The 24,401-nt window shown below is 52.7% G+C and overlaps 2 protein-coding genes across 3 annotated transcripts; one reads left to right on the top strand and one right to left on the bottom strand.

Moving 5' to 3' along the window:
* Positions 1 to 163: 163 nt before the first annotated feature.
* On the bottom strand, positions 164 to 5,426 carry HEPACAM (hepatic and glial cell adhesion molecule). 2 transcript variants are annotated; one of them, XM_086766354.1, is made up of 7 exons: positions 5,276 to 5,426; positions 3,295 to 3,636; positions 2,788 to 3,069; positions 2,587 to 2,680; positions 2,036 to 2,109; positions 1,880 to 1,950; positions 164 to 1,801 (listed from the first exon to the last, which is right to left on the bottom strand). In XM_086766354.1, exons 1-7 carry the CDS (start codon positions 5,352 to 5,354, stop codon positions 1,520 to 1,522), a joined length of 1,224 nt encoding a protein of 407 aa, XP_086622480.1. In that variant the 5' UTR covers positions 5,355 to 5,426; the 3' UTR covers positions 164 to 1,519. The 2 variants fall into 2 exon arrangements, with proteins under 2 accessions (XP_086622480.1, XP_086622481.1); XM_086766355.1 differs by having other exon boundaries at positions 2,587 to 2,647.
* Positions 5,427 to 6,426: 1,000 nt separating this feature from the next.
* On the top strand, positions 6,427 to 24,211 carry CCDC15 (coiled-coil domain containing 15). The gene is made up of 13 exons (XM_086766120.1): positions 6,427 to 6,451; positions 7,545 to 7,742; positions 9,781 to 9,930; positions 10,833 to 11,015; positions 11,916 to 12,020; positions 17,862 to 18,026; positions 18,861 to 18,980; positions 19,256 to 19,305; positions 19,979 to 20,116; positions 22,008 to 22,190; positions 22,260 to 22,408; positions 22,808 to 22,979; positions 23,492 to 24,211. The coding sequence occupies exons 2-12, from the start codon at positions 7,569 to 7,571 to the stop codon at positions 22,927 to 22,929; spliced, it is 1,539 nt and encodes a 512-aa protein (XP_086622246.1). The 5' UTR covers positions 6,427 to 6,451; positions 7,545 to 7,568; the 3' UTR covers positions 22,930 to 22,979; positions 23,492 to 24,211.
* The last annotated feature ends 190 nt before the right edge of the window (positions 24,212 to 24,401 follow it).

Here is a 24,401-nt window from a genome sequence, read left to right as displayed (position 1 = left end):
GAGTGAACGGTCCGGGGCCTCCCAGGCTCTGCAGGCTTAAGTTTGTGTGCCAGACAGATGCGTCGAGCTCGTCCGTTCTCAGCTGCCGCCCACCCCTTGTGTCCCTCCACCTGCTCCAGAAGGGCACCCTGTCTCACACAGACACCCACGGGTGCGGCTGGCGGACGCGTAGTACGTTTAGTTTATTGGTTAGTAGCGCACCCTGAGCACCCCAGGGTGCCCCGGCACCCACCCCGGGTGCCCCGGGTCCTGGCCGCTCTCTGGTTTTCATCCTAAACCTATTTCCTGGGAAGGCCTGGGGGAGAGGCGACGGTGCGCACCCGAGGAGCGGGGGATTTTCACGGAAAATCCGGGCATGGCAGAGGGGCAGCACTCGGACCGCGTTTTAGGGGGCGGTGCAGCTGGGAGGGGGAGAAGAGAGCCCCCCATTTAGGCTGCCTGTGTGCGTGCGCTCGTGCTCGGGTGAGCTTGCGTGCCGGCGCAAAACGTGCACGTGGTCCCACGCGCCGCGGCAGGTGGGCATGGCGCTCTTGCACGCGCCAGCTGTGGACGTGCTTGCTTGGCACACTGCGTGCGCGCTCTTTTCACATGCTCTGTGCACGCTCCTTCGGCCTGCTCCCACGCGTGCCCCCTGCAAGCACCGCATGCACGGTCTCTTTGCACGCTCTGCGCACGCTCCACGCTCTCTCTGCATGCACTCGTGCGCTCTGCACGTGCCGTGCACGCTCGCACAGCATGCCTGGTGCTGCCATGCTCTCTTGCAAACGCCATGCGCAGCCTTATCCACTCGCCCCGCGTGCGCTCTCTGCGCCTGCTGTGCCGGCTTCCTTCTGCGTTCTCCACATGCACGCTCCCCGTGCAACCCATGCGGTCTCAGTTGCACATGCCGTGCACGCTCTCTCAGCAAGCTCCATGTGCTCGCTCGTGCACGCTCTGTGCACGTCCTCTCTGCAGGCTTTACGCACGGTCTCTCGCATGCTCTCTGCGCATTGTGCTCATGCTCTCTCCGCGCATTTCGTGCACGCTCTGTGCACCACGTCCCTGCACGCGCTGGGTACGCTCTCTCCACATGTTGCGCACACGCTCTCTTGCATGCTCTGTGCACACTCGCTGCATGTTCCGCGCACGCGCACTCTCTCTGTGCACCACATGCGTGCTCCAGCTTGCATGCACGCTCTCTACGTGTCCCCTTGGACGCTTCACGCGCGCTCTCCCTGACCGCTGCATCCATGCCCTCTAGTGTGCTCCGTGATGGCGTGCTGCGCGCACGCTCTCTCCTGCATGCTCCCCGGTGAGCGCATGTGCTTTCTGCACACTCCCTGCGCGCTCGTCCCAGCGAGAATGCCGTTCAAGTGACGCCCTGGGAAGGCAGGGACGGAAGAGGGGAGCTCTGGGTGGGATCAATAGCAAATTAGTGACTTTACACCCAACCAAGCGATGCCTCGTGGCGGGAGCGGCGCTATGCCGGTGTCCCCACTTGCTTGCCGCCGCCGCCGAAGCGCGCATGTGTCCCGCTCGCTCAGGCACTGATCTCCACAGCATTGGCCTCCTCCTGCTCCCGGATGACGTGGACGCCGGCAGTCCGCAGCAGTCGCGGGGCGGCACGGGAACGCGCTGGCGAACCCGGCGGTGACCTGTGCGTCCGCGTTGAGGCGGGCGAGCGAGCCGGCGAGCGATGGTAACGACGCGTTGAACGCCCCACAGGGCCCGGCGAGCGACCGGCTGCCGGTGAGCTGGTGTAACACGGCTCAACCGCGCTGCGGGGTTCGGGTGGCGAATCCTCTTCTGCCTCCGGCGCATCCTGCCAAAAGCCAAGGGCAGAGGAGCATGCCGAGCGCGCGAGATCTGATGCGCTACTGGGACGCTGCCGGCCGCTTACCTTGTCCTTGATGATGTACAAGGCCACCGGGTTTTTGCGCTCGTGCTCACCGCTCCTCGGGACACCCTCGGCTGCATGGAGGCAAGGTGTTGCTGACCGCGCCGGCAGCGCTGGTGTTCCCCAGCATGCCGCCGCCGCGCCGGGGCTGGCACTCACCCTCGTGCTTCAGGCGCTCCTCGTCCTGCTCGCCGTATTCAGAGGCTGGCTGCGTTTCCATTTGCCGCTTCTCCCTGAGGAAAGGGTAGGGGATGGGGCAGCACCGGGAAAGGGCATGGTGCTGTGGTGAGGGAGAGGTGGGGTGGGGTGAGATTGGATAGAATGGGGTGGGATGTGGATGGGACGGGATGGGACAGGATGGGATGGGATGAGCTGGAATGAAATTAGATGAGATGGGACAAGATGAGAAGGGATGGGATGAGATTAGACAAAATGGGACGGAATGGGACAAGGATCAGGTGGGATGGGATGGGATGGGATGGGATGGGATGGGATGGGATGAATGAGTCAAGGCTGGATGGGATGAGATGAGCTGAGATGGGACAAATGAGATGGGACAGGACAAGATGGGAATAAATGGGACAAGATGGGACAGGATCAGGTGGGACAGGATGGGACAAGATGGGATGGGGTGGGATGGGTCTAGGCAGGATGGGACAAGACAGGATAAGAGGAACCCTGTTTGGCTCATGTGTTACCCCCAGACATACTTCTTGGAGGGTTTCCAGCAGGCACAAACTGTCACCAGGGTGACGAGGAGGAAGATGCCGCCCGTGGAGAGGATGATGTAGAGGGAGCTCCGGCCTTGGGGAGAGGAATGAGGGGAGAAAACCCCATGCCAGATTTTAGCTGAGAGCATTTGCAAGGGATGGGCAGCCCCAGGGATGCGGAAGGGGGAACGGGTGGCTTACGGTAGACGGTGAGCTTCACGGGGACGCTGCGGCCGTGGCTAATGGGGTTCTCCACCAGGCAGCTGTAGACATCATCGTCGGCCATGAGGACACGGGTGATGGTGAGGATCTTCTGGTCAGGGGAGAGGAGCAGGCGGGAGTCATTGCTCAGTGGTCGCCCGTCCTTCAGCCAGGTGTAGGTGGGCTTGGTGCCATTCTCATGCGAGCAGTTGAGGGTGAAGAACTCGCTGAGCTCCAGCACGGTCGAGGAGGCCACCAGCACTTGTGGCTTTGAGATGGGAACTGCAGGCAAGCAGGAAAACCAGATGATGCCGCGTCTCGGGAGATGGATAGGTGCAGGGGATGGGAAGGGGGACATCAAAACCCCATCAGGGATGTAGCTTGGCTGCATGGAGTGGTTGAACCCCCCAAACTACCTCCCAGTTGGAGAAAGCCCTCCCACAAACGGGTTGGGGAAGATGTCCCATGGAGAACCCCATCTCCACTGGACATCCTTCTTGCGCTTACTGTCCACGGTGAGGTTGATGGTCTTCTCGCCGGTGAAGGTGTCATCAGTGATGGACACCTCCACCTCGTAAGCACCTTCGTCGGCCAGCTGCAAGGGGCTGATGAGCAGTGAGCCGTTCTCCAGCACCTGGATGCGGTTGCGGTAATCAGGCCGCAGGTTGCCGATGATCTCGGTGCCGATGGACTGGACGACGGTGACGGGCTTGTCCCGCTTCAGCTGCCACTTGACCACCGGCTTGTCGGCACTGGCGCTGGCGTAGCGCACCGACAGCAGTGCCGCCTTGCCCACCGTGCCGCGGACGAGCGGCGTGGGGCTGGTGATATTCACCCCTGCCAACAGACCTTGGGGTGGGGAGAGACAGTGGGGCGGCGAGTCCGGGTGGGCCGCCTGGTCCTCTGAGCCCAGAGAAAACAGGGAACCCCCAAAATGCTCGAACCTTGTCAGGACGCCCAGCTGCTATGCAAGCCAGCTGTTTGCCCAAGCCTCTGCAAAGACGCGTGCATAGCGCCGAAAAGTGCATGGATGGTTGCTCTGCAAAAATGCATGCATCACCCCCAAAAATACATTGGGTCCAGCTAAAGCCCCCCCACCCCCACATGCAAAATATGCTCCTTGTCGCTGGTTTTAAGCCAAAAAAAGGCAGGGAAAAAATGGAAAAAATATAATTTTTTTTTTTTTTAGGAAGGCACCCCTCAAAATAGGTTATCTCCCCAAAACACTGTAACCTCACCCCCCCGCTTCGCCAGCTCAGGGGTCTCATCTGCGCCCCCCCATCCGGATGCTGTCATCGAGGCTGAACAAACCCCGTTATTGAAGAGGTGGGGGGGCAGGGGAAAAACCAGCTGAAGAGGGCGAGCCGGGCACGAGAAAGGCGTTAAACAAACCCGAAAAGTCATGGGACCTATTGGTATGCAGCGCCCGTCCCCCCGTCCTCCCCAGCAGTGCGGCCTCGAAAACATCCCTGACCTGAAAAATTTTGGGAACCCCCAGAGGGAAAACCCAGGCGTGGGATGGGGATGAGGATTTAAGGCAGCCTTGCACCCCGAGCATCCCCCAAATGCTGCTTTTTAACCGTTTCGTCCCTTTTTTTAACCCAATTGCTGATTTTTCTTTTTCCTCCGCTCCGGGTGATAAATTTGGGAGTTAATTCATAAATTAGGCAATGTTCCCGATCTTCTAGAGGCTTGGGGATGGAGATCTCCCACCCTTCCTGGCTGGCTCTTGCCAGAAAAAAAAAAAAACCACCAAAAATCCTTATTTTCCCATTATTTCGTGACATAAATGCTTATTTCTTTTGAAACGCACAGCAGCATTTTGGGGGTGCTCTGGCTGTGAGCCAGGCGCTTTTTTTTGGGGTGCAAATGGAAGCTCAGCGGCGTGCGGAACGGGCTGGTTCCGCTTCGCCCGGGGCCTCCCCGGGGCTGGGTTTGGGTCCAGACTTTGGAAAAATGATGCACAAAGCATCGCGGGCGGTTTTCCGCCCTGTCAGACCCCAGGGTGGGGTAGCTTGGGGTTTGTTGAACCCCAAAATGTGGGATTTTTAGGGAATAAATTCTGGATGCAACCCAGGCTGTGGAGGGATGGGGCAAATGGGAGCGAACCTAGAAACAGGGTGAAAAATGGCCTTTTTGGGAAAGCTGATGGCTGAGAAAATAGGTTTGGGGATGAGGAAAAATGAGCAAAAAAAGGGGTTTTGGGAAGCCAAAAAGCTGGGGAGAAGCTCGGGGGAAGCTGGTGCTAGGTCCAACTCCCTCAGCAGCACCTGCTTGGTTCCAAATAAATGCTTTTCCCAGTTTTTATTCCCCATTTCTCCCCGTTTTTTTTCCCTGTCCCAAGCGGAAGGGATGCTGGACGGCGCGGTGACCCCCCTCAACCCCCCACTTCATCGGGTACCCCCACCCAATCCTCTGTCCACATACCCCCAAACTCCCTGGAAAAGGGGGAAAAAACATGGAAAAACAGGGAAAAACCCCTCTCTACCTGTGTGCAGCGCCAGGAGCCAGGTCAGCGGCAGCAAGCAGGGGGGAGCGGGGTGGCCCCGCTTTCTGGGGCCCCACATTTCGGGCAGGTTCGCCCCCTGAATCCCTTCGCTTCCCCACTCCGGGCACGTCCCTCCGCGCTCCCTGCCTTGGCGCTCTGCCCGGCTCGTTTATTTTTTTATTTATTTTTTTTTCCTCCTCTTGTTCTTCCCTTTCTCAATAGAACCCTGTGTCCCAGTGGCTTTGGCCTCCCCGACAGCCTCGAGCTGCCGTTTATTTGAGGAAAAACCACCCAGATTTGCCATTTCCCCCCCTTTCCCTGTTACAACCTCCCTGTTCCCATGTTTTCCCTGTCCCGCGGAGATGCCTGAGGCCGGGGGCATTGCCCCAGTGAGCCCAGTTAAGATTTGTCGATTTGCCATCCCCTCTGCAGATAATCCCATGGGATTTAGGCTCCAAGCATCCCATGACAATGTTTTTTTGGGGGTTTGTTTTTTTTTTTGGGAGGGGGGCATTTGGCAAAGTAAGATACTCACCTCCAACCCCAAATGGTGCTCCCCCTTTTTTTTTTTAATCTTCCCAGGCTTTAAAATGAAGCTGCCGCTGGCATCCAGGCTTCGTTCCAGCGCTGGTGCCAATTAGCACCAGGGAACCGCTGAATAGGGCAGCGGGGACGCGGGGCAGGATGCCCGGAGTCGCTTCCCACCAAGACTGAGACCTGCCAAGCTCATCACCCCAGTGAGTCCCCCCTACCCTGCAGCCCCCAAAAAGGGGTCCAGGCCTCTGAGTATCCTGTCCCAGCGCGATGGGGATGCTTTGTGGGGCATTTTTTTTGTAGAATTTTTGGATGGAGATGGTTTGGGGTGATGTTGGGAGGGGGGATTTTGCGGGGGGGGGATGCTGTGGGGAGATGCTTGGAGATACATTGGGGGTAGGGACGCTGTGGGGGACATTGTGGGGATTTTGGGGGGCTTCAGGGGGGTGATTCGGGGAGGACACAGAACAATCACCATCTCTCCCCACCCCCGACCCCCCTCTCCCCTCGCCCCGCCCGCGATCTGGCCGGGCTGGGACGCGAACCCGGGTCTCCAGAGCGATCTGGGGGCGGGGTCTGGGCGGGGCCAATGGGGCGGAAGTGGCGCCGGGATTGAAAGCGGCGGTGGAGGCGGAAGCGGCGGTTGGCGGGCGGGGCGGGGAGTGAGAACGTTTTGGGGTGAGGGGAGGGGGTGCGGGGCTTGGGGGGCCTGTGGGGTGAGGAGAGGGGGGACCCAGGGATTGGGGGGACCCAGGGGGCGAGGGAAGGGTGGCGTGCAGAAATTAGGGGAGCCTGGGGGAGGGGGGGAGAGAGGAGTTCAGGGATTGAGGGGGCCCGTGGGGTGAGGGGCGGGTTGCAGGGATTACGGGGGGGGCAGAGTTTGGGAGAAGGGGGGATCCAGGGGTTGGGGGGACTCATGGGGTGAGGGGTGGGGTGTAGGGGTTGGGGCAGCCCAGGGGGCAAGAAGGAGCGAGGATGAGGAGATTGGGGGGGGACTATGGGGTTGGAGGAGCCTAGGGAGTGAGGGGAGGGGTGGGTACAGGAGTTGGGGGGCCCAGGAAGTGAGGGGAGGGGGGAAACAGGGGCAAAGAGTGGGGTGGTGCAGAGAATGGGGGGCCTGTGGGATGAGGGGGTGGGGTGTAGAGATAGGAGGTGCCTAGGGGGTGAGGGGAGGCGGGGTGTGGTGCTTGAGGAGGCCCAGAGCATGAGGAGAGGGGGGGATGCAGGAGTTAGGGGGGCACAGAGGGTGCGAGGAGGGGAGTTGGGGGAGATTGGGGGGCCCAGGGGGAGAAGGGGCGGTGCAGGGATTGAGGAGGGGCCAGGAGGCAGGAGACACATTCAGGGATTGAGGGGGCCCATGGAGTGAGAGGGAGGTGCAAGGATTGGGGGGGCTGAGTGGGAAGGGTGCATGGGTTGAGGGGGCCCAGAGCATGAGGGGAGGTGGGGTGCAGAGGTTGGGTACCTGTGGAGCGAGGGGAGTGGGGGTATGGAGGTTAGGGGGGTCCAAGGGGCAAGAGGAGAGGGGGAGGAGATTGGGGGGATATGGGGTAGGAGAGGGGGTGCCTGGTGGGTGAGGGGGTGCTCAGGGGGGCCTGGGGAGGTGAGGGTGCAGGGGCACAGCGGGCTGGGGGTCTAATGGGATGGGAACGTGCACGGGGGTGCTTGGCCAGAAGGGTTGGGCCTGTGGGTGCGGGTTGAGGGACACCGCTCACCTCCTCTGCCCCTCTTTCCTCAGGGCCGGACCCACTGCCGTGCCAGGATGCTGCCGCCTGCCAAGGAGCGGCCTCGGGGGGCCAAGGGGCAGCGAGGGGGACTTCAGGCAAGACCCCTGCTGCAGAGCTGGCGCGTGCTGGCCGAGAGGACCCAAAGCGTGGCACCCGTGGGCGTCTGGGTGGAAAGCGCCTCGGGGGAACCGGAGCAGGGCCTGGCCTTCGTGAGTGCTGCCTGCGGGGTCCCGGGCACCCACCGGGGTGACCCTAACCCTGTTAGCTCCGCTTGAAGGCAGCCAGGAGCACTGCTCCTAGAAAGAATAATTTATTTTAATGATTTGGGGGCGGGGGGGTTTGAAAGCTGCCATGGTGTCCGTGGAGCCTGGTGTTCTGTTTATGTGAGCCCTGAGTGGATTCCCCTCAAATAAGCTGCAGGGTTTTTTTTTCGGAGAAACGCATCGATTTTACGTGTCAGTCAGGTGAGGAATCCAGCCAGTGCTCTAATCAACTGCTGTTTATTAATTATTCTGACTGTGCGCTCTGCACTCGTAATTTTAACTGGACCTATAGATTTTCAGCATGTCACTAGAAGCCAGTAGCAAGCTAAAACTTTGCAGGTTTGTGTCCCTCTATGAGATTTGGGTTTTTTTTTTTCCTATTCCTGGCTGCTTCTTGGTTTGTCAGCACTGACTTTGGAATTCCACGCCATAACTTTGTGTTTGAGGCGCTGACCAGTCTGTCCCCCCCGTATCCATGCTGCTCTTTGCCTTCCCGTTCATCCGTAAAGGATGCCGGTGAGCTAAGAATTTATTCCATGTTGCCAATTTAAAAAAAAAAAAAAAAAAAAATTGAGTGTTTCAGGTTCTGGTGCCAATCTCCACTGTACCCCATTAGAAACACTTAAGAAAAATCTTCATCGATGCTTATCGCAGGGATTTCTGCTTTGAGGGTTATTATAAGAGGACTAAAAGTGCATTAAATGTAGAATGATGAGTTCAGTCCCCTGTAATTAATGTCTAAACGTTACAGAAGCTCCTGCCCTTCTGAGATGATTTATTTCCATATTGTAATTTAAATTCTGAAACGTTGAGATAATATATGGAAATGAATCATCTCCATATTCCGCATAACTTCCACCTCGGCACCATGAAACTTCTCGGGGAGCCGAGCTCTTCCTGACTGCTTCGAGGGGTCTGGGCGCTTCCGGTCCTCACCCGCCGGCACAGAGGTGGGGATGAGGGCACACAGCGTTGTCGGAGCTTATTTAATATCCTTTTATATGCCAGCAGATCATATTAAAAAAAATATCTATACTAATGCCTCCTGCATCAGAATTGCTGATGAGGTTGCCAGTGGGGAGCGGAACAAGCTGTCGATGGTGCTGTTTCCTGTAGCTCTGCCTTGGTTTCATCGTTAATGGGGCAGATTTTCTCCTCGTCTTTGCGCCTTGGGTGGTTCTGCCCACCTTGCTTTGCTGCTGGTGATGTTCCTGGTGGTCAGTGGGATGCAGGGAGCGTCCATCCTGGTGTTTACGAAGTTGATTTTTTTCAGACTCGCCCCTTTCCTCCAGCCCTTCACTGATTTTTTTTTTTTTTTTTAAATTTTTTAATTTTTTTTTTTCTTTTTTGGGCCATGATGCAGTGACACCCAGGAGAGTGATACTGTTTTTCGGTTTTTAAACTGTGGTAGCATCAGCAGAATTGCTTGGCATGAGTGAGAACCTTAACAAAAAAAAAAAAAAAAAAAAAAACAAAAAAAAAAAACCACACCACCCCAAAAACCTGATTTTTTTTTTTTTAGGTCATTGCTTTTAATCTTTTACTTCAGACAGTAAAAACATTCTCAGAGCGGTAGCCCTGTCTGTGCTGTGCTCTGTAAACTGCTTCCCTGCTACTCTCACAGAGCGTTAATGGGTCCAGAAGCCGGCCTGTTCCTTTTGGATCCAGGCTTGGAATATCTGAGCATCCTTTCCTGGGAGCAGGGCCTGGGAGTTGCTGCGTGAGGCTGAGGCTGCTGCCTTTTTTTTTTTTTTTTCCTACATTTCTGACTCTGTATCTGGCTAGCTAGATTCAGTCCAAGCTCAAAATAATTCAACAGACATTGTCCAGCCTGTTAATACATTGTTTTTTTGAAACAAAACATCGTTAAGTTCACTCTGGGTGCTGCTTGCCTGGCTTGTAGACACAGGTGTGGGAAGGGAAGGTGGAATAAAAGCTGCGAGGTAGCAAAAACTCATGTGAAATCTGCTTTTGCCTCTGGCAGGCTTCAGCGTTTCGGGTGGAGGAGGAGCTGAAGGAGCAGCAGCGGGAGAAGGCAGCCAGCCTGAGACGATTCCAGGGAGAGGTGAGGCAGCGGGTGAACCAGCAGGTCCGGCTGTGGAGAAAGCAGCAGCTGCAGAAGTCCTACGAGGCGGTAAGCCAGGCTTTCTCCCTGCCTCACCAGGAGTCTTGCAGGAGAAACTCTTCTGAAACCAGCGTAAATTGAAAAAACAAACAAACAAAAAACCCCAAAAAAACAACAACAAAACTAACCCAAAAAACCCACTAGACCTTGTGTCATGGTGTTAATAAGAAAAAAAAAAAAGCAAGGAAACTTGTGGTCACGGCAGACCTCGCGGCTGCAAATGGTGTCCCCTCCAGCAAGGGCAGTGCAATGCCTTGGCTTGCTCTGGCGCTGCAGGCGCTTCAGGAGCCCTTTACCTCTGCACAGAAAGGTCGCTCGCTCTTGGCACTGCAGAAGAACAGAGTCCTGGTGCCCTGTGCAGAATTGTGCTGAGTTAAAAAACAGCCAGGCCAGTGAACGATGTGGATGTCTCCTGGTCGAGGTTTAAACAAAGCAGCTCATTTCTGCTTGGTCAGTTTGCAAGTGACGCTTCAGCGCTGTCTCCACGTTCCCATTTCCCCTGTGGGCTTGTTTTACATTATCCTGTGAATATATTTAATCCTTTCTGCTTTTAAACAAGCTGCCAGGGAGACTTGGCAGAAACTGGCTGCGGAGCAAAGAAGGGAACACGCTGAAATGTTGATGGTTTTGGCTGCCCCTGGGACATTTGGGCTCTTTCCAGGGGTCGGCAGGCATGGTTGAGTGGGGATGTCCTCGCGTAACTCTGCTAGCACCGCTCTCGGCTGAAAGCCCACGGGTGCCTTCGGCTCCTGACAACTCTTTGTGCTCCTCTGAGCATGGAGAGCGAAAATATCTGTCTCGAGAAATGCTGCCAAATTGATCTGGCAACTCCCATGCAGCGCGGGTGACGTCCTGACAGGTGACAGAGATTTGCGTGTGGCTTTCTAACTCTGGGTTCTGTGTCCCGGGAGGCGGAGAGGGAGAGCTGCGTCGCTGTGCAGTACGTGGACTCAGCACTGCATTTGACCCCTGGGAAGAACACCTGCCTGTTTCGCAGTCACCCCGCGCCCGCCATCCGTGGTCCCGGCACTCGTGCTGTCCCGGCACAGCGCCAGGAGACACAAAGCGAGCCGTTCCAGCTGCAGGCTGCCAAGGTGAGCGATTCCCCTCCTGCATTTTTCATCCCTGCTTCCTCATGCTGGTTTTTTGTGGTTTGAAATGCAGGACGGACAATATTTCTCTCTTTCTACCCTCTTTTACACACATCCCTAATTTTTATTTTTAGTATTGAATAAAACATGGCCTTATGTTTTTGCTCTGGTTTACTAAATATTGTTGTACTCCTCCGCAGCTCTTATCAGAGCCTCAAAACCGATGGTAAATGGCTTCTTGGAGGATGTGTGGTTGTACTTGCCCCGCTGCTTGTAGAAAACAGCAAATTTTCCCTCCCCACACAAGGACTCGTCGCTGTGCAGTCGTGTCATGTGGGAGAGGTGGCACTAGGTGGTGCCACCTCATTGCAGCTTCTGTCCTGCAAACCAGGAGTGTGGGATGGCAAAATCTTGGAAAACCTGCCTTAGGGACTGTTAGAGGTTCTGTTTTGGTTTTTTTTTTTTTTTTTTTTTTAAATAGCGATGTTTGTGCTGCATGTGGCATTTTATAAAGCACGCGTGTTCACCTAGGAGCTGGAGTTATTCCACTTGCAGTACTGCTTCCCTTGGGGTGGAAAATCACTTCTGGCTGGATGTACGGCAGGATCTGGGACTTCTGGCGTCTTGGCAAAGTGATTTGGGAGCAGATGAGCTGTAACCAAGGTCTTTACCGTGCTTGGATTGGTATTTCAGTGCTTTGGGGCAGCTCGGAAAGACCCCTTGGGTTGCAGGTTACCTTACACTTGTTTATTACACTAATTTTGTTGTTAATTAAAGAGCCGTGGTTGGAGCAGGGTACATTAGGAGATCTCTTCTGCGCAGCTACGCTTCTTGGCTTAGCCCTCACGGAAAGCAACTAGTGACCTCTCATTTTTTTGTCTTTCCCTTCCCTCTTAACGGCAGCTTAGCAATACTGTGAAGCAAGTCCGGCGCAGGCTGGCGTCCTGCAAAACTGTGCCCCAAGGAGCTGGTCCCCCCAAACTCCCCGGCAGCGTCTGGACGCAAGAGGTGAGCAAGGAATGCCTGGGGCAGGGTAAGAGGAGTTACCCTGCAAACTGTTGAAGGTCTGCTCTAATGCGCAAATCCAGAGCGCGGTTTGGTCTGTTTCTCTAGCAGAAGTGAAACAGCTGGGCTTTTGCGACCCAGCTGATGGTTAGCCTATGGATTTCGGTGGCCCGAGGGCTCTGTCCCTTTGTTCTTGGTGCCTTTGAGAGGAGGCAGCAGAATAAAGTGGGTGAAAATGTCTCCACAGAGAAATAAACTAGGAAGCCAGAAGTCAAAAAAGATTTTTTTCAATACTGAGGTTGTGATCTGGGAGGAATGCAATGATCAGTCCTCCCCTTAGGTGCTCTTATTTCTTCAACAAACACCAACAACTCCTTCCCTTGAATCAATCCCTTGTTTCCTATGGGTGGCAAAGATCTGGAGAGTTTTCCTCACCTGGGGCTGGCTTCTGGTAGAGGATTGTTGGTGCACACACCTATTTTTCTTGAAGCAGCGTGTAGGAGCCACGGAAGGAAGTCAGTCCTGAGTGCCTCGCCTTCTGTTCCATTGAATTTCACCTGGCTTTTGTCACTCATAAGTGGCTTTTTGCCGCAGCTGTTATCCTGCTTTCTGTGCCAAGAGCTTTCTTAAACTGACATACTTTGTCCATCCCGGAGAACACCAGCAGCAACCTGACCTGGTATTTTGTCTCATTGCCTCCTCTGGAGCCAGTTTCCTGCCCATCTTGCCATTCTTCATTCCCATCTCTTTCTCAGGTTCGTCAAAGGTGAAGTAGATCTTGGCTGGCTGTTATCTCGAAAATACCTTTTGTGTAAGGGCTAGTCTGGCTCTTCCCCCTCTGTGTACTCTAGAATTTCTGTTCAAGGAAGTCAGCTTTGCGAACAAGAGTCGCAGAAACAGTATAATTATAGGCTGGAAAACTTCTTATCTGTTTCAGACACCGAACATACCGTCTGTTTAAGTCCTTAGCGCATTCAGACCACTGGGCAAGATGGAGTGATTCATTACTTGGCTATTGGCAGCGCTAAAGCCTCGCGTGATTAATAGCCATGGCCCGTGCAAGCCGGAGAGTTACAGAGGATGGCAAGCGGGGGAGTCCCATGGCGAGTCATCCATGGCAGTGAGAAACAAGGCTGGGAGGGACTGGGGGCTGTCTGCCCACTTGAACCTGACTGCAGCTACAGTCAATCAACGCTTGCTTCAAACCTCTGGCAAGGAGGATTTAACAGCTTCCCTTGGCAATTTATTCTGGGAGGAATGCATTAATTTATTGCATGACTCTGTTTTATTACTTCAAGACAGTAGAGGGGAAAAAAGCTCTAATATTAATCTGAATCTTTCTCCCTGCATGAAGGTTTGCCATGATCACAACTAGGCAGGACAGCAGCTTATTCCCTTCTCTTCAGGTGCAGAAGGCTGCCATGCCGCTGGCTTAACCGCCCTGGTAATTGCTGCTGTAGCGCACTGCCTTGCCCTTTGCGCTTGTCTGTGCTGAATTTCCTTGTGCTATCTGTTCAAACTGCTTTCTTTGGTTGGAACCCAAGCATTTTTAGCCTGTTCTCAAATAATTCTGCAACCTCAAGTGGCTTGGTGGGGTCAGCCAGTGTAATCAAGATGCTTCTTTCTTCCGTCATCCAGGCTGATAATGAAATTATTGAGCAGAGCCCACCGAGTTCTTCGACTAGTTTTGTGCAGTGAACTCCTGAGACTGAATCTGGGAAATGTTTTTAATCAGCATTGTGCCTCCCCTGTAATAGCTCCATATAACAGATATTTTCCTACACAGGTGTTGAATTTGGCCACATGAGAAGCTAGGCTAAAATCGAGATGTCTTCTGCTGTGCTTTGCCTGAGGCCGCTTTCTCCTGTTGTAGGAGAAATTTGAACCAGCTAGGCGTGACTTGCTGGTGTGAGAAATCTCTGCTGATGGCTGCTTATCTCACTTTCTAGCAGATTACAGGCAATTTGCAAGGTGATTTCCTTTTCTTTTGCCAAAAGTCAGACAGTTAAACTCCTGAGGCTACACTCAGTAGCCTTTAGTACTTTAGTACTTCCTTTTCCCTTCCTGTAAATAAAGAGAGATACTCTAGCTGTGCCTTTACCTGATAAACTGGACCTCCACAGATTTTTGGGGAGGGGGCTGTTAGCAGCTTGTCTGCAGCTCCTGGCAGATCCTGCTTGCTGAAAAACCTCACCTTCTGGGAATAATCTGACTTTTTCTTCCCCATAATAACCCAAGATTTTTTTCTTGCTGCTGTTAGCTCAGGGCAAGCCTTTTGGCCGGACGCCAGCACCCAGAAGCGTAAAACGCTAGTTTTCTGGGTGTCCTCTAATGGCTGTCGGTCTTGAGTAGCGAGTCCCTTACTAAAGCCTGACTTGTCACCTTGATCTCTCATGTTTTACTTAGAGTTTTGGCCTTACTGACACTTGTTTTGGGTTTGGGTTTTTTTTTGTTCCCACGTGCTTGTGTTGTCTCCTGCACGCAATTCCTTCAGTAATCTGACCCACGTTCCACTTCCTCCGTGCTCATGCGCGCGTGGATCGCGGGTGCCAGGAGAGCTTGGGGATCAAGCCAGGGGTGTCTCGTGCTGCACTTCGTGTCTTTCCACTCCAGCTGGGCAGTTAGTGCTTCCTCAGTTTAAAGGAACTGTTGTTTCAGTCCTGTTTTCTGCATTTTTCTTCCCGCCGCCCCCCTCCTCCCCGCTCCTTCCCTCTAAAGAGTTGCATTCCTTGTGATCAATAATCCATGTTCCCAAAATTGTTGCTCTTCCTCTCTCCCAGAGATTTCTTTTCAGGTCAAAAAACATTCTGAGAGTTTCTCCCTTGCTTTCCCAAGCAGATACCTAGATGGTAGTTGCGTGGAAATGACCTGTCCTGTGTTTCGGATGATCCTGTTCGCCCAGTCTTCAGCCACTTTGCCCTTAGGGTTTGGTAGATTGCTGTAGGTCCCCAGCATGACAGCACCCAAATTCTTTTCCCCAACTGATCATTCACCAAAGTTGTTTGTTTTGTTTTTTTTTCTCTACAGTTTCATTTCCTTCAGGGCTTCAGAGCATCTTTACAAAGCCATTCCTCTCTGTTCCCGTGCCCTCACCAAAGAAGTTCTTCTGCATCGTGTTTCTGTCATAACGGAGTTGATAGAATAATTCTTATGCCTATCGAATAATTTCACGTTCAGACTAGGCTGTCATCTGTCCTTCCTGAATTGCAGCAGAACCATCTCAAGGGATCCCCAGCGTGACATGCTCTCCTCCTGTTGATCCATCCTCTCCCTCTGTCAGCAGTCCTGCTCTTCACCTCCTAGCATGCTGAAGGGACGGCAAGGCAGGGGAAAAGAAAAAAAAAAAAATAATCCTTTTTTGCTTCTGGCATTTTGATTCTTTTAGTTTGTAGGAAACAATCTGCTGCCTCTCAAAATATTGTTAATTGCCATAGAATCATAGAATGGTTAGGGTTGGAAGGGACCTTCAAAGGTCATCTAGTCCAACCCCCCTGCAAGGAGCAGGGACATCCCTGACTAGGTCAGGTTGCTCAAAGCCTCATCCAGCCTGGCCTGGAATGTTCCCAGGGATGGCGCCTCCACCACCTTTCTGGGCAACCTGTTCCGGTGTTCTATAACTCACATTGTGAAAAATTTTTTCCTAATTTCCAATCTAAATCTACCCCTGTCTATTTTAAAACCATTACTCCTTGTCCTATTGCAACAGGCCCTACTAAACAGCCTTTCCCCATCTTTCTTGTAGGCCCCCTTGAGGTACTGGAAGACCGCTATCAGGTCTCCCCGGAGCCTCCTCTTCTCCAGGCTGAACAGCCCCAGCTCTCTCAGCCTGTCCTCATAAGAGAGGTGCTCCAGCCCTTTTATCATCTTTGTGGCCCTCCTCTGGACCTTCTCCAACTGGTCCATGCCCTTCTTGTGTTGGGGGCTCCAGAACTGGACACAGTACTGCAGGTGGGGTCTCACCAGGGCAGAGTAGAGGGGGAGAATCACCTCCCTCGACCTGCTGGCCACGCTTCTCTTGATGCAGCCCAGGATGCGGTTGGCCTTCTGGGCTGCAAGTGCACATTGCTGGCTCATGTTGAGCTTCTCGTCCACCAGCACTGCCAAGTCCTTCTCCTCAGGGCTGTTCTCCATCCATTCTCCTCCCAGCCTGTGTTTGTGCCTGGGATTGCCATGACCCAGGTGCAGGACCTTGCACTTGGCCTGGTTGAACTTCATGAGGTTGGCACGGGCCCACCTCTCCAGCCTGTCCAGGTCCCTCCCCTCCAGCGTGTTGACGGCACCACACAACTTGGTGTCATGGGCGAACTTGCGGAGGGCGCACTCTATGCCACTGTCCATGTCGCCGACAAAGATGTTGAACAGGGCTGGGCGCAGCAGGGACCCCTGAGGGACGCCACTCGTGACCAGTCTCCACATGGACATTGAGCAGTTGACCACCACTCTCTGAGTGTGGCCATCCAGCCAACTCCTTATCCACTGAGTGCTCCGTCCATCAAACCCATGCCTCTCCAGTTTAGAGAGAATGTTGTGCGGGACAGTGTCAAATGCCTTGCACAAGTCCAGGTAGATGATATCCGTTGCTTGTCCCTTGTCCACCAATGCCGTCACCCCGTCATAGAAGGCCACCAAATTGGTCAGGCACGATCTGCCCTTGGTGAAGCCATGTTGGCTGTCACCAACCACCTCCTTGCTCTCCATGTGCCTTAGCATGGTTTCCAGGAGAATCTGCTCCATGACCTTGCCAGGCACAGAGGTGAGGCTGACCGGCCTGGAGTTATCCAGGTCTTCCTTATTCCCCTTTTAAAAAATTGGGGTTATGTTCCCTTTCTTCCAGTCATCGGGGACCTCACCAGACCGCCACGACTTCTCAAATACGATAGCCAGTGGCTTGGCAACTTCATCCGCCAGTTCCCTCAGGACCCGTGGATGGATCTCATCAGGTCCCGTGGACTTGTGCACCTTCAGGTTCCTTAGATGATCCCGAACCTGCTCTTCCAGTACAATGGGCAGTTCTTCATCCTCGCAGTGCCTGCTTGCACCTTCTACAGCTTGGGTGGTGGAACAAGAACTCTTGTCGGTGAAGACTGAGGCAAAAAAGTCATTGAGTAGCTCAGCCTTCTCCATGTCCTGGGTAACCAGGACACCAGTTCCCTTCCGGAGGGGGCCTACATTTACCCTGGACTTTCTTTTGTCCCCTACGTACCTATAAAAGCTCTTCTTGTTGCATTTTATATCCCTGGCCAGATTCAGTTCTGCCAGGGCTTTGGTCTTCCTTATCTTATCCCTGGCCACTCGCACAGCCTCTTTGTAGACCTCCCAGGCTACCTGTCTCTGTTTCCACCCTCTATAGGCCTCCTTTTTTACTTTCAGTTGGTCCAGGAGCTCCTTGCTCATCCACGCCAGGATCCCCATGGGGGAGTGAAACAAAGAACCTGCCCGCTTGCCACCTGAAGGAGTATGCTCCATGCTCCAGTGCTCCTCCAGAGATCCCACCACCACCCCCCCCCAACTCTTTGCGGTTGCGAAGCAGTGCCTGGAGAGGCCTTTCCCTTGTTTTTTCCTTCGCCCCACATGTGTCTGTCCCTCTGCTTCTGCCGTTGGTGAGAAAGTAGTCATGAGTTACCCTGCTAAATTTGTTTGGTTTTTTTCTGGCTCTCGTGGCCTGTAGTGACGCTTGCGTTGCATTGCGTTGCTGCCCACTGGATCCCGACTGACTGCGGAACAAGCGCCCTCGGGTTAAAGCTGCTTGCAACCCGCACAGGAGGATGTTGACTTTGCCCTGGGTACCGAAGCAGCTGCATTTAAATTCCATATTTACAGTCATCTCTCTCCCTTCTCCTCCAGAATTCGGAGTCTTGCAAGATGGCCACAGCACCTGCGGAAGATGAGAGCGAGCAATTGGTTCTAGCAGGACATCACGATCTTCCAGCTGAACTGCAAGACCAGCGGCCAGCCCCACATCAACCTGAGCAAGACGATGACTTCTATATCAAAATCGAGTTTGAAAAGGTAAGACTCGTACAGGGCTGGGCCAGTTGGTCTTAAGAGGTTCAAATCTTTGGGATTGGAGTTTATTTCGGCAGAGACAGTGAGGCTGCTGGAAGCAGAGCAGTTGCTCCCTCAAGGCTTGGTTACCTCTGAAGCCTACTGTCATCAAAACCCGGCTCAGCGGCTTCTGTTTCACAGCTTTCAACTACAGCTGTGGCTTCAAAAGGTTTTTTATTTGTGCCTGCTCCGGTGATTCTTGTGCCTCCAGGCTGGGGAAACACCTCCCTTAGAGGAATGCGAGAACTGTACTAATGTATTTATTGATTCGTCTTTTGTTTTCGGGCAGGCTGTTGTTAAGCACCTGAGGTGTGGAAATGTTTCGCCCTGATTACCTGGAGTAATTAGTGTAGGGCCATAGCGGCATGTGCCCGCCTGTAGCCAGTGATTCATCCAGCTAAGAGCAGAAATACTGGCTTGACTGGAGGGAGGAAGGCGGAGGTTTATGCTGAGGTTTTGGGAGACAACTCCCCTGACACTTTTGTTATTGTTATTTATTGTTGTTGTTATTGCACCTCAGACTGAAGGTTTGGGAAGGCGAGGTGTGAGTCTGTACCAGAAACCTCCCCAAGGGTATGTTTAGAAGTGTTCTGATAAAGCTTTGATGCTCAGGCTCCTGGACTAAGATGTCCTACATGTTTCTCCTGTCTATACCTCCAAAAAAAACCACCCCAGCTCATAGGTGGGTTACCCCATTGAGGACTGTCGGGATCATGGACAGAGGAGTATTTTGCTGAGGGAAGATGAGAAACTTGACCCTGAAGATGCTGATGCTGCTCTCTTAATGTTATCTTCCAGTTCCGTGACGGATCAGTGAAGGACTCGAGCTTGCCCGAGCCTCCCCAGCGGCCACATGCTGATGACCGAGCTCCCCTCGTACTCTGGGCTGGCGCAGACCAAGAGGAAACAGAGAAGCAGGTTTGTCTGCTGGAGCCAAATCCTCAGCATTTCATCTCCATTTTAGGGCTCTAACTTTGTCAGCGCTGTTGGTGGCTCAGGTTTTTTTTTGCTTTTTTTTTTTTTTTTCTGTCCATCATGAACAAAAGTGCAACCATTACGTGCTCCTCCCAACAAACCTGGGATCTCAATAATGCTGAAGGGTTGGCTTGCGCTAATCTAAGCGACGCAAAGGAATGGTGTTTCTCTGGGATGCCTGACGAAGTGACTTCTATTTTCCTGCTTCCTTCTGACAGGAAGAGGAACACTTCCTTCTTCTTTTGTCAGCTTTCTTGCAGCTGATGGGGTAAAACTTGACTTTGAACGAATTGCATGTTGTTATTGTTGTTCCTTACATGCGTTTTTCCAACAAGCTGATCTGAAATCCGGTTGTGGTGTCTAGACAGCATGACAGCAGCTTGGGCCTGTCAGGCTGTTCCTGCCCCCAGCGCTTCCCTCTGCCCCTTGCTTTTTATCTCCTTGGCTCTGATCCACCCTGAGATAACTGGTTTTGCAACACTGTCTTCCGCATGGTTTTTTTCCATCCAGCTTTCTCCCCTTTTGGCTTGATCTCCCCTGCTCCTTTATCTCCAGCTGTGCCGGGCTCGCTGCTTTGGACGAGGATAAACTTGGCCCAAAACTCTTGGTGTTGATGGGAGGGGCGGGGGGAATAAAATCCGCTCCTTAAACTTTCTGGCCTCCAGGACCAGCCTCTTGGACTCCAGCTTGTAGCGCTCTGGTGAAGTGCATTGAAGTGAGAGTTGAGGAATTTGTCATGTGGCAGAGCTTCCGTCCGTAGGAAGGTTCAGTCAGGGGACGCTGGTTCTCTGATGCTCCGAGACGTCTTGGTCCTCCACTCCTAGCTAGCCACTGACTTCTCCAGCTCCTCAGTCCTGTGGCACATGCACTGGGAGATGTTTGAGGGTCTCTTGGGGAAGGAGTGAGGTTTCTACCCTGATATCGCTCGATATCAATCCCAGGCGTCCTTCTCAAAGGACCTCTTCTTCCCTGCAGCGTCGGAACGAGTACCTGAGGTACAGGCGCCTCTTTATGGACATCGAGCGAGAGCAAGTGAAGGAACAGCGGCGGCAGAGAGAGAGGCAGAAGAGAATCGCTGAGTGAGTACGGGCAGATGAGAGCGCAGCTTCGCGGGGACGCAGGCCAGGCCCTTCGTAAGGCCAGAAGGGTTTGGGGCACTCGTCTGGCATGAACCGGGCAGCAATGTTTTGGAAAGCGCTTCTGCAGCCGGAACACAGAGGCTTTGAGAAGACTGAACAGCTTGATATGAAGGAAAAGAAAAAAAAAAAAAAGACCACACACGATGAATAGTATTCTGCCTCCCTGGCTGCAAGCTTCCCCCAATAGGTTAAAAAAAGCCACTTTTACCCAATTTTTAAAAATTGGAGTACGTTGAAAGAAGCCCTGTGATACAAGTGCCAGATGTGAAGCCTGACTTGTCTCCTGGTTTTGCTTTTTCAGCCCCAGTCTGTTAACCCTGGGGTGGGATTCGTTTGACCAGGCCCTTGACAGAGACCCTGGGGCCATGTCGCGTCCTTCGGGGCGCTCAGCGCTTCTCCGTCTGTTTTCTGAGTCCCTGTGCAGCTTGGGTAGGAGCAGGGAGCTGAAATGATCGCTGGCAGGGTTACAGCTCACCCAGCTCTTGGGAACCAATGGCAAGACCCTGTGCTACAGTTGGTGTTTAGAAAGTTTGGGGAGAGGTCACATCGTCATCGTTAAACTGATCTTATCTCTGGGGTTTTTAATACTGGACCCTTCACCCTCAACGGCTATAAATGTATATAGTGTAATAAAAAGATTTCCTAGCATTTGTTCCAGAGTTGAAAACTCGATCTCTAGGTAAAAGTATCAGTACTTGTCCTTTAGTCATCTTCTCCCTTTTAAGGTTTTCATTGAGGGGCTCTGCAAATTCACACCAAAATAGGAAAGAGATTCTAAATTTTTTTTGTTGTTTCTATATCTGCCTTGCCTTAAAATAAAACAATGTAGCTCTGACCATGTCTGACCCTTAATGCTGGCTCTGTGGGAGCAACACAGGCACCTGAGGGCAGGTTTTTCATGGTCACTTTTTGGAGACAAATTGCCAGTCTTAAATTTTTTTTTTTTTTTTTAACAAAAAAAAAGCTCCTCTGGCCACATTCCTGCCATTTAAGTTGGCACTTGGGAGCTTCGGAGACCTTTTCCTGCTCTGCAAGTGCTGGCCAGACACCAGGGACTTCCTAGTTAACATGATATCTTTTTATTATATTTAATTGTTTTACTCTTTTTCCCTCAGTTGCAAGGGTGCTGATGGAGCCACGAGCTGCTCGGAGCGTACGCGGAAAAGAGCTGGTTTTGTAATTACTTAGTGTAAAGCCTTAAGTTGGCCTTGGCCTTAGTTTCTATAGTGGAAGATTTATAGTGGGGTAGTTATGGCTCTATTACCACTTCATTTAAAAAACATTTTGGAGTTTATAGCTTGACTAGAGAAGTTTGGCTTCAGCATTTTTCTTCTGGATGTAAACATTTGAATCCCCCAAATGGAGGAATATCCAAAATGTCTCATTCGATTATGCTTTCTCCTCTTGGCTTCTACTCAGTCTTGATTTTTTAATTTAATTTAATTTAATTTTTTTAATGCCTTTTGACAGTGATCAGCCTGTAACGTGTTACTGCGTTTGGTACCCATCAGCAGGGCTAAATTGCAGATGCCTCAGTTTAAAGTCTGTGCTCTGGAGTTGCCACTTGGTGAGGGAACGCGCTTTGCGTCCCCTGTTCACCGACAGGGCCAGCGTGCCATGTAGGCGTGAGGGAGAAATAGGGGAAGATTTGGTTAAAAATGCCACTTAAAACCTATTTTAGGGGAGGTGTGGGATCCTTGGAGCTTCTCAGCTGTACCCCGTGCTCCTCTACAGCCCACCTGCGCTCCCTGTCCTGGAAGCTGCGATCTCACAACCGGGGAGCGGAGGTTGGGATCGCGAAGCTCCTCTGAGTGTCTGCGGGCGCTCGCAGGATGAAGAGCGGGAAGGAGAACCAGCGCCGTGCGGAAGAGCGGAGGATGCAGGAGACAGAGACAGCTGACCAGCGAGAACCCCCCGCAGGAGAGGGAACCTGTGAAACCCTGGCCCAGCTTAAACTGGAGGAGAGGAGAGCAAAGACAAAAGAAAACCAGCAGCGAAAGAAGGAGTACGTGAGGTATGGCCACATCTGCCTTATGTGGGGCTGGGTGTTCCTGCCAAAGGTAAATTGTTTTATCCCTTGCAGGTATGTGGAAGCTCTAAGAGCCCAGTTGAGGGAGAAGATAGAACTCCACAACATCGACTTGCCCCTGCTGTGCTCCTGTGGGTCCGATTTTTGGGCTTCCCACCCGGATACCTGCGCCAACAACTGTGTCTTCTACAAAAACCATAAAGGTGGGAGCTCCTGCTTCTGGAGGAAGCCTCTTTGCCTTAACACCAACTCTTCTGGTGGGAAGGTACAAGAAGGTGGTGGAAATTGTTTTTGTTAGGTGGTGGGGAGTGCTCTGATCGTGAATACAGCTTGGAAAAATACCTGGCTGAGTAGCTGGGAGTTGTCTTCTGGGCGGGGGGGGATAAATCAGGGCTTTATAAAAAATCTTCGGCTTTTCTGCTTTGACTCGCACACCAGAAACGTGCAAACAAGCCCGTGGAGAATGAGAGACATGTCGATTTATCTTAAAAACCAGTTTTTCTCTGTGTTTTATGGTAAAAGGCTGAAGCCAAGCTCGGCTTCACACAGTGACTGAAATGTTCATCTCTCAGTGCTGCTTCTGTGTCCCTTTCCCCACCCAGCCTACAGCCGCGCTCTGCAGTCCGTTGTCTTGTCCTGCCACCCCACCGATGGCAGCTCCTCTGCGAAGCTGCCGCTACGAGGTTTGGCCGCTCTCTGCGCTCGCTCGGGGAAGCGTCCGTGAGGAGGGCAGCTGCCCGTGTCCCGCCTTGCCCTGATATTTTGGCGACTGTCGTGAGTAGAGAGCGGGGCTGTGCCCTGTCCTCCCAGCTCTTGCCTCTCTCCTGCTCCTCGTGCTCAGCTTTCAGCTGCACCGCTCCCGTTTTCCTCCGTTGACTGGACCGCGAGTGCTTGGGCCGTGGTAGGCGTGAAGGAGCTCGGTGCTCAGCAGGCGCTTTATAGGCAGGTGCTTGAATTTTGGCATTTGGCTGCGGAATAAACTTTTTTTTTTTCCCCCGAGGCTTGTTTGTCTCACAGGGAGTGTGAAATGAGGAGAAAACAAAGTACGAGGGGTCAATACCTCTTTAGGGTTAGAAACGCTCCCGGTTTCTCACCTCTTCCTTCCCACTCCCTGCTCTTGGGTCACGGTCCAGAGCCAGGGATTTATTGCTCCTTCACTTTCTTCCTGGTGAGGACCTCTCCTCCAGTAACATCCACCTTTGTTTTGCTGCAGAAAGAAGCTTTTTTCCTAGGAGGAAAAAAAATAAATCTATATTTAATCTTTCTCTCTCTTTGCTGTGCTGCAGTCCCTTGGCAGAGGTTGCTGGAATGAGATTGTTTTTACCACGATGCTACCGCAACACCACAATGCTGCTTTTCCACCTCCAGTTAAAAAAAATCCACAAATCCCTGGAAAAATGACACCGGTAACATGTTCCTGGATGACCTGACATTAATATTTTCTGCCACCTCTCCAATATTAACTGCGGCAGGAAAGCCGGGCGGCCGAGCGTGATGGATAATTTCCTTTTTTTTTTCTTTTTTTTTTTTTTTTTTTTTTTTAATCCCTCCGGGCGCGAAGCAAACCCCCAACCCCGGTCCAGAGGTGGCGCAGAGGCGTTGAGCTGCGCGCGGGGATGCTCCCACTTGGAGAATCATTCACCACTGTGATTCCTGGCGGCCAGTGCTATTTATTAACCGCAATTTGCGTCAGGGGAGGATGCCACGGATCTAATCAGGGGTGCTGAGGCGGATTTGTAAAGGGCAGGATCCGGCCTGGGAGGTTTTTTTGCAAGCACAAAGGGCTAAAATTGCAAATGCAAGTTTGGGGTTTTTTTTTTGTTGTTGGTTTTTTTTTTTTTTTTTTAATTGATTTCAGGCAGGGCTTCGTGGTGGGGGCAGCTGAGGCGGAGTGTTTCCTTGGCGTACTCTGGGATCTCCCTTTTTCGACTTCTCTGAAGGGATTGGGGCTGGTTGGGGGTTTAACCTGGCAGAGCAATGTTTCAATAAAACCATTGCTGTTCCTCTACCCCGCGATGTGCCCCTCGCTTGGCTCCATAAATGCCAGGGGGCGAAGTGGAATTCTCTGAGTGTGAAACCCCACAATCCCTGAAAATGAACCCAAAAACTGCGGCTGAGGTGAAATCAAGGCAGCGAAAGCCCTTTTCTCGGGGAGTTTACGGGAAAAGTGAGTGGGAAAGTTAAACCCGCTGGTTT

This window comes from Chlamydotis macqueenii, chromosome 24 (assembly GCF_036417535.1).
Source record: "Chlamydotis macqueenii isolate bChlMac1 chromosome 24, bChlMac1.mat, whole genome shotgun sequence".
NCBI classification, from domain to species: Eukaryota; Metazoa; Chordata; class Aves; order Otidiformes; family Otididae; genus Chlamydotis; species Chlamydotis macqueenii.
Note: the sequence above shows the minus strand (reverse complement) of the source record. Positions and strands in the feature narration are given on the sequence as shown.

Coding starts and splice junctions, on each gene's coding strand:
- HEPACAM (XM_086766354.1), bottom strand. CDS start 5,354: ATGTGGGGCCCCAGAAAGCGGGGCCACCCCGCTCCCCCCTGCTTGCTG. Junction 3,070..3,294: donor CATCAACCTCACCGTGGACA/GTAAGCGCAAGA, acceptor GCTTGCCTGCAG/TTCCCATCTCAAAGCCACAA. Junction 2,681..2,787: donor CGTGAAGCTCACCGTCTACC/GTAAGCCACCCG, acceptor CCTCTCCCCAAG/GCCGGAGCTCCCTCTACATC.
- CCDC15 (XM_086766120.1), top strand. CDS start 7,569: ATGCTGCCGCCTGCCAAGGAGCGGCCTCGGGGGGCCAAGGGGCAGCGA. Junction 11,016..11,915: donor TCCAGCTGCAGGCTGCCAAG/GTGAGCGATTCC, acceptor TCTTAACGGCAG/CTTAGCAATACTGTGAAGCA. Junction 19,306..19,978: donor GCTTTCTTGCAGCTGATGGG/GTAAAACTTGAC, acceptor TATCAATCCCAG/GCGTCCTTCTCAAAGGACCT.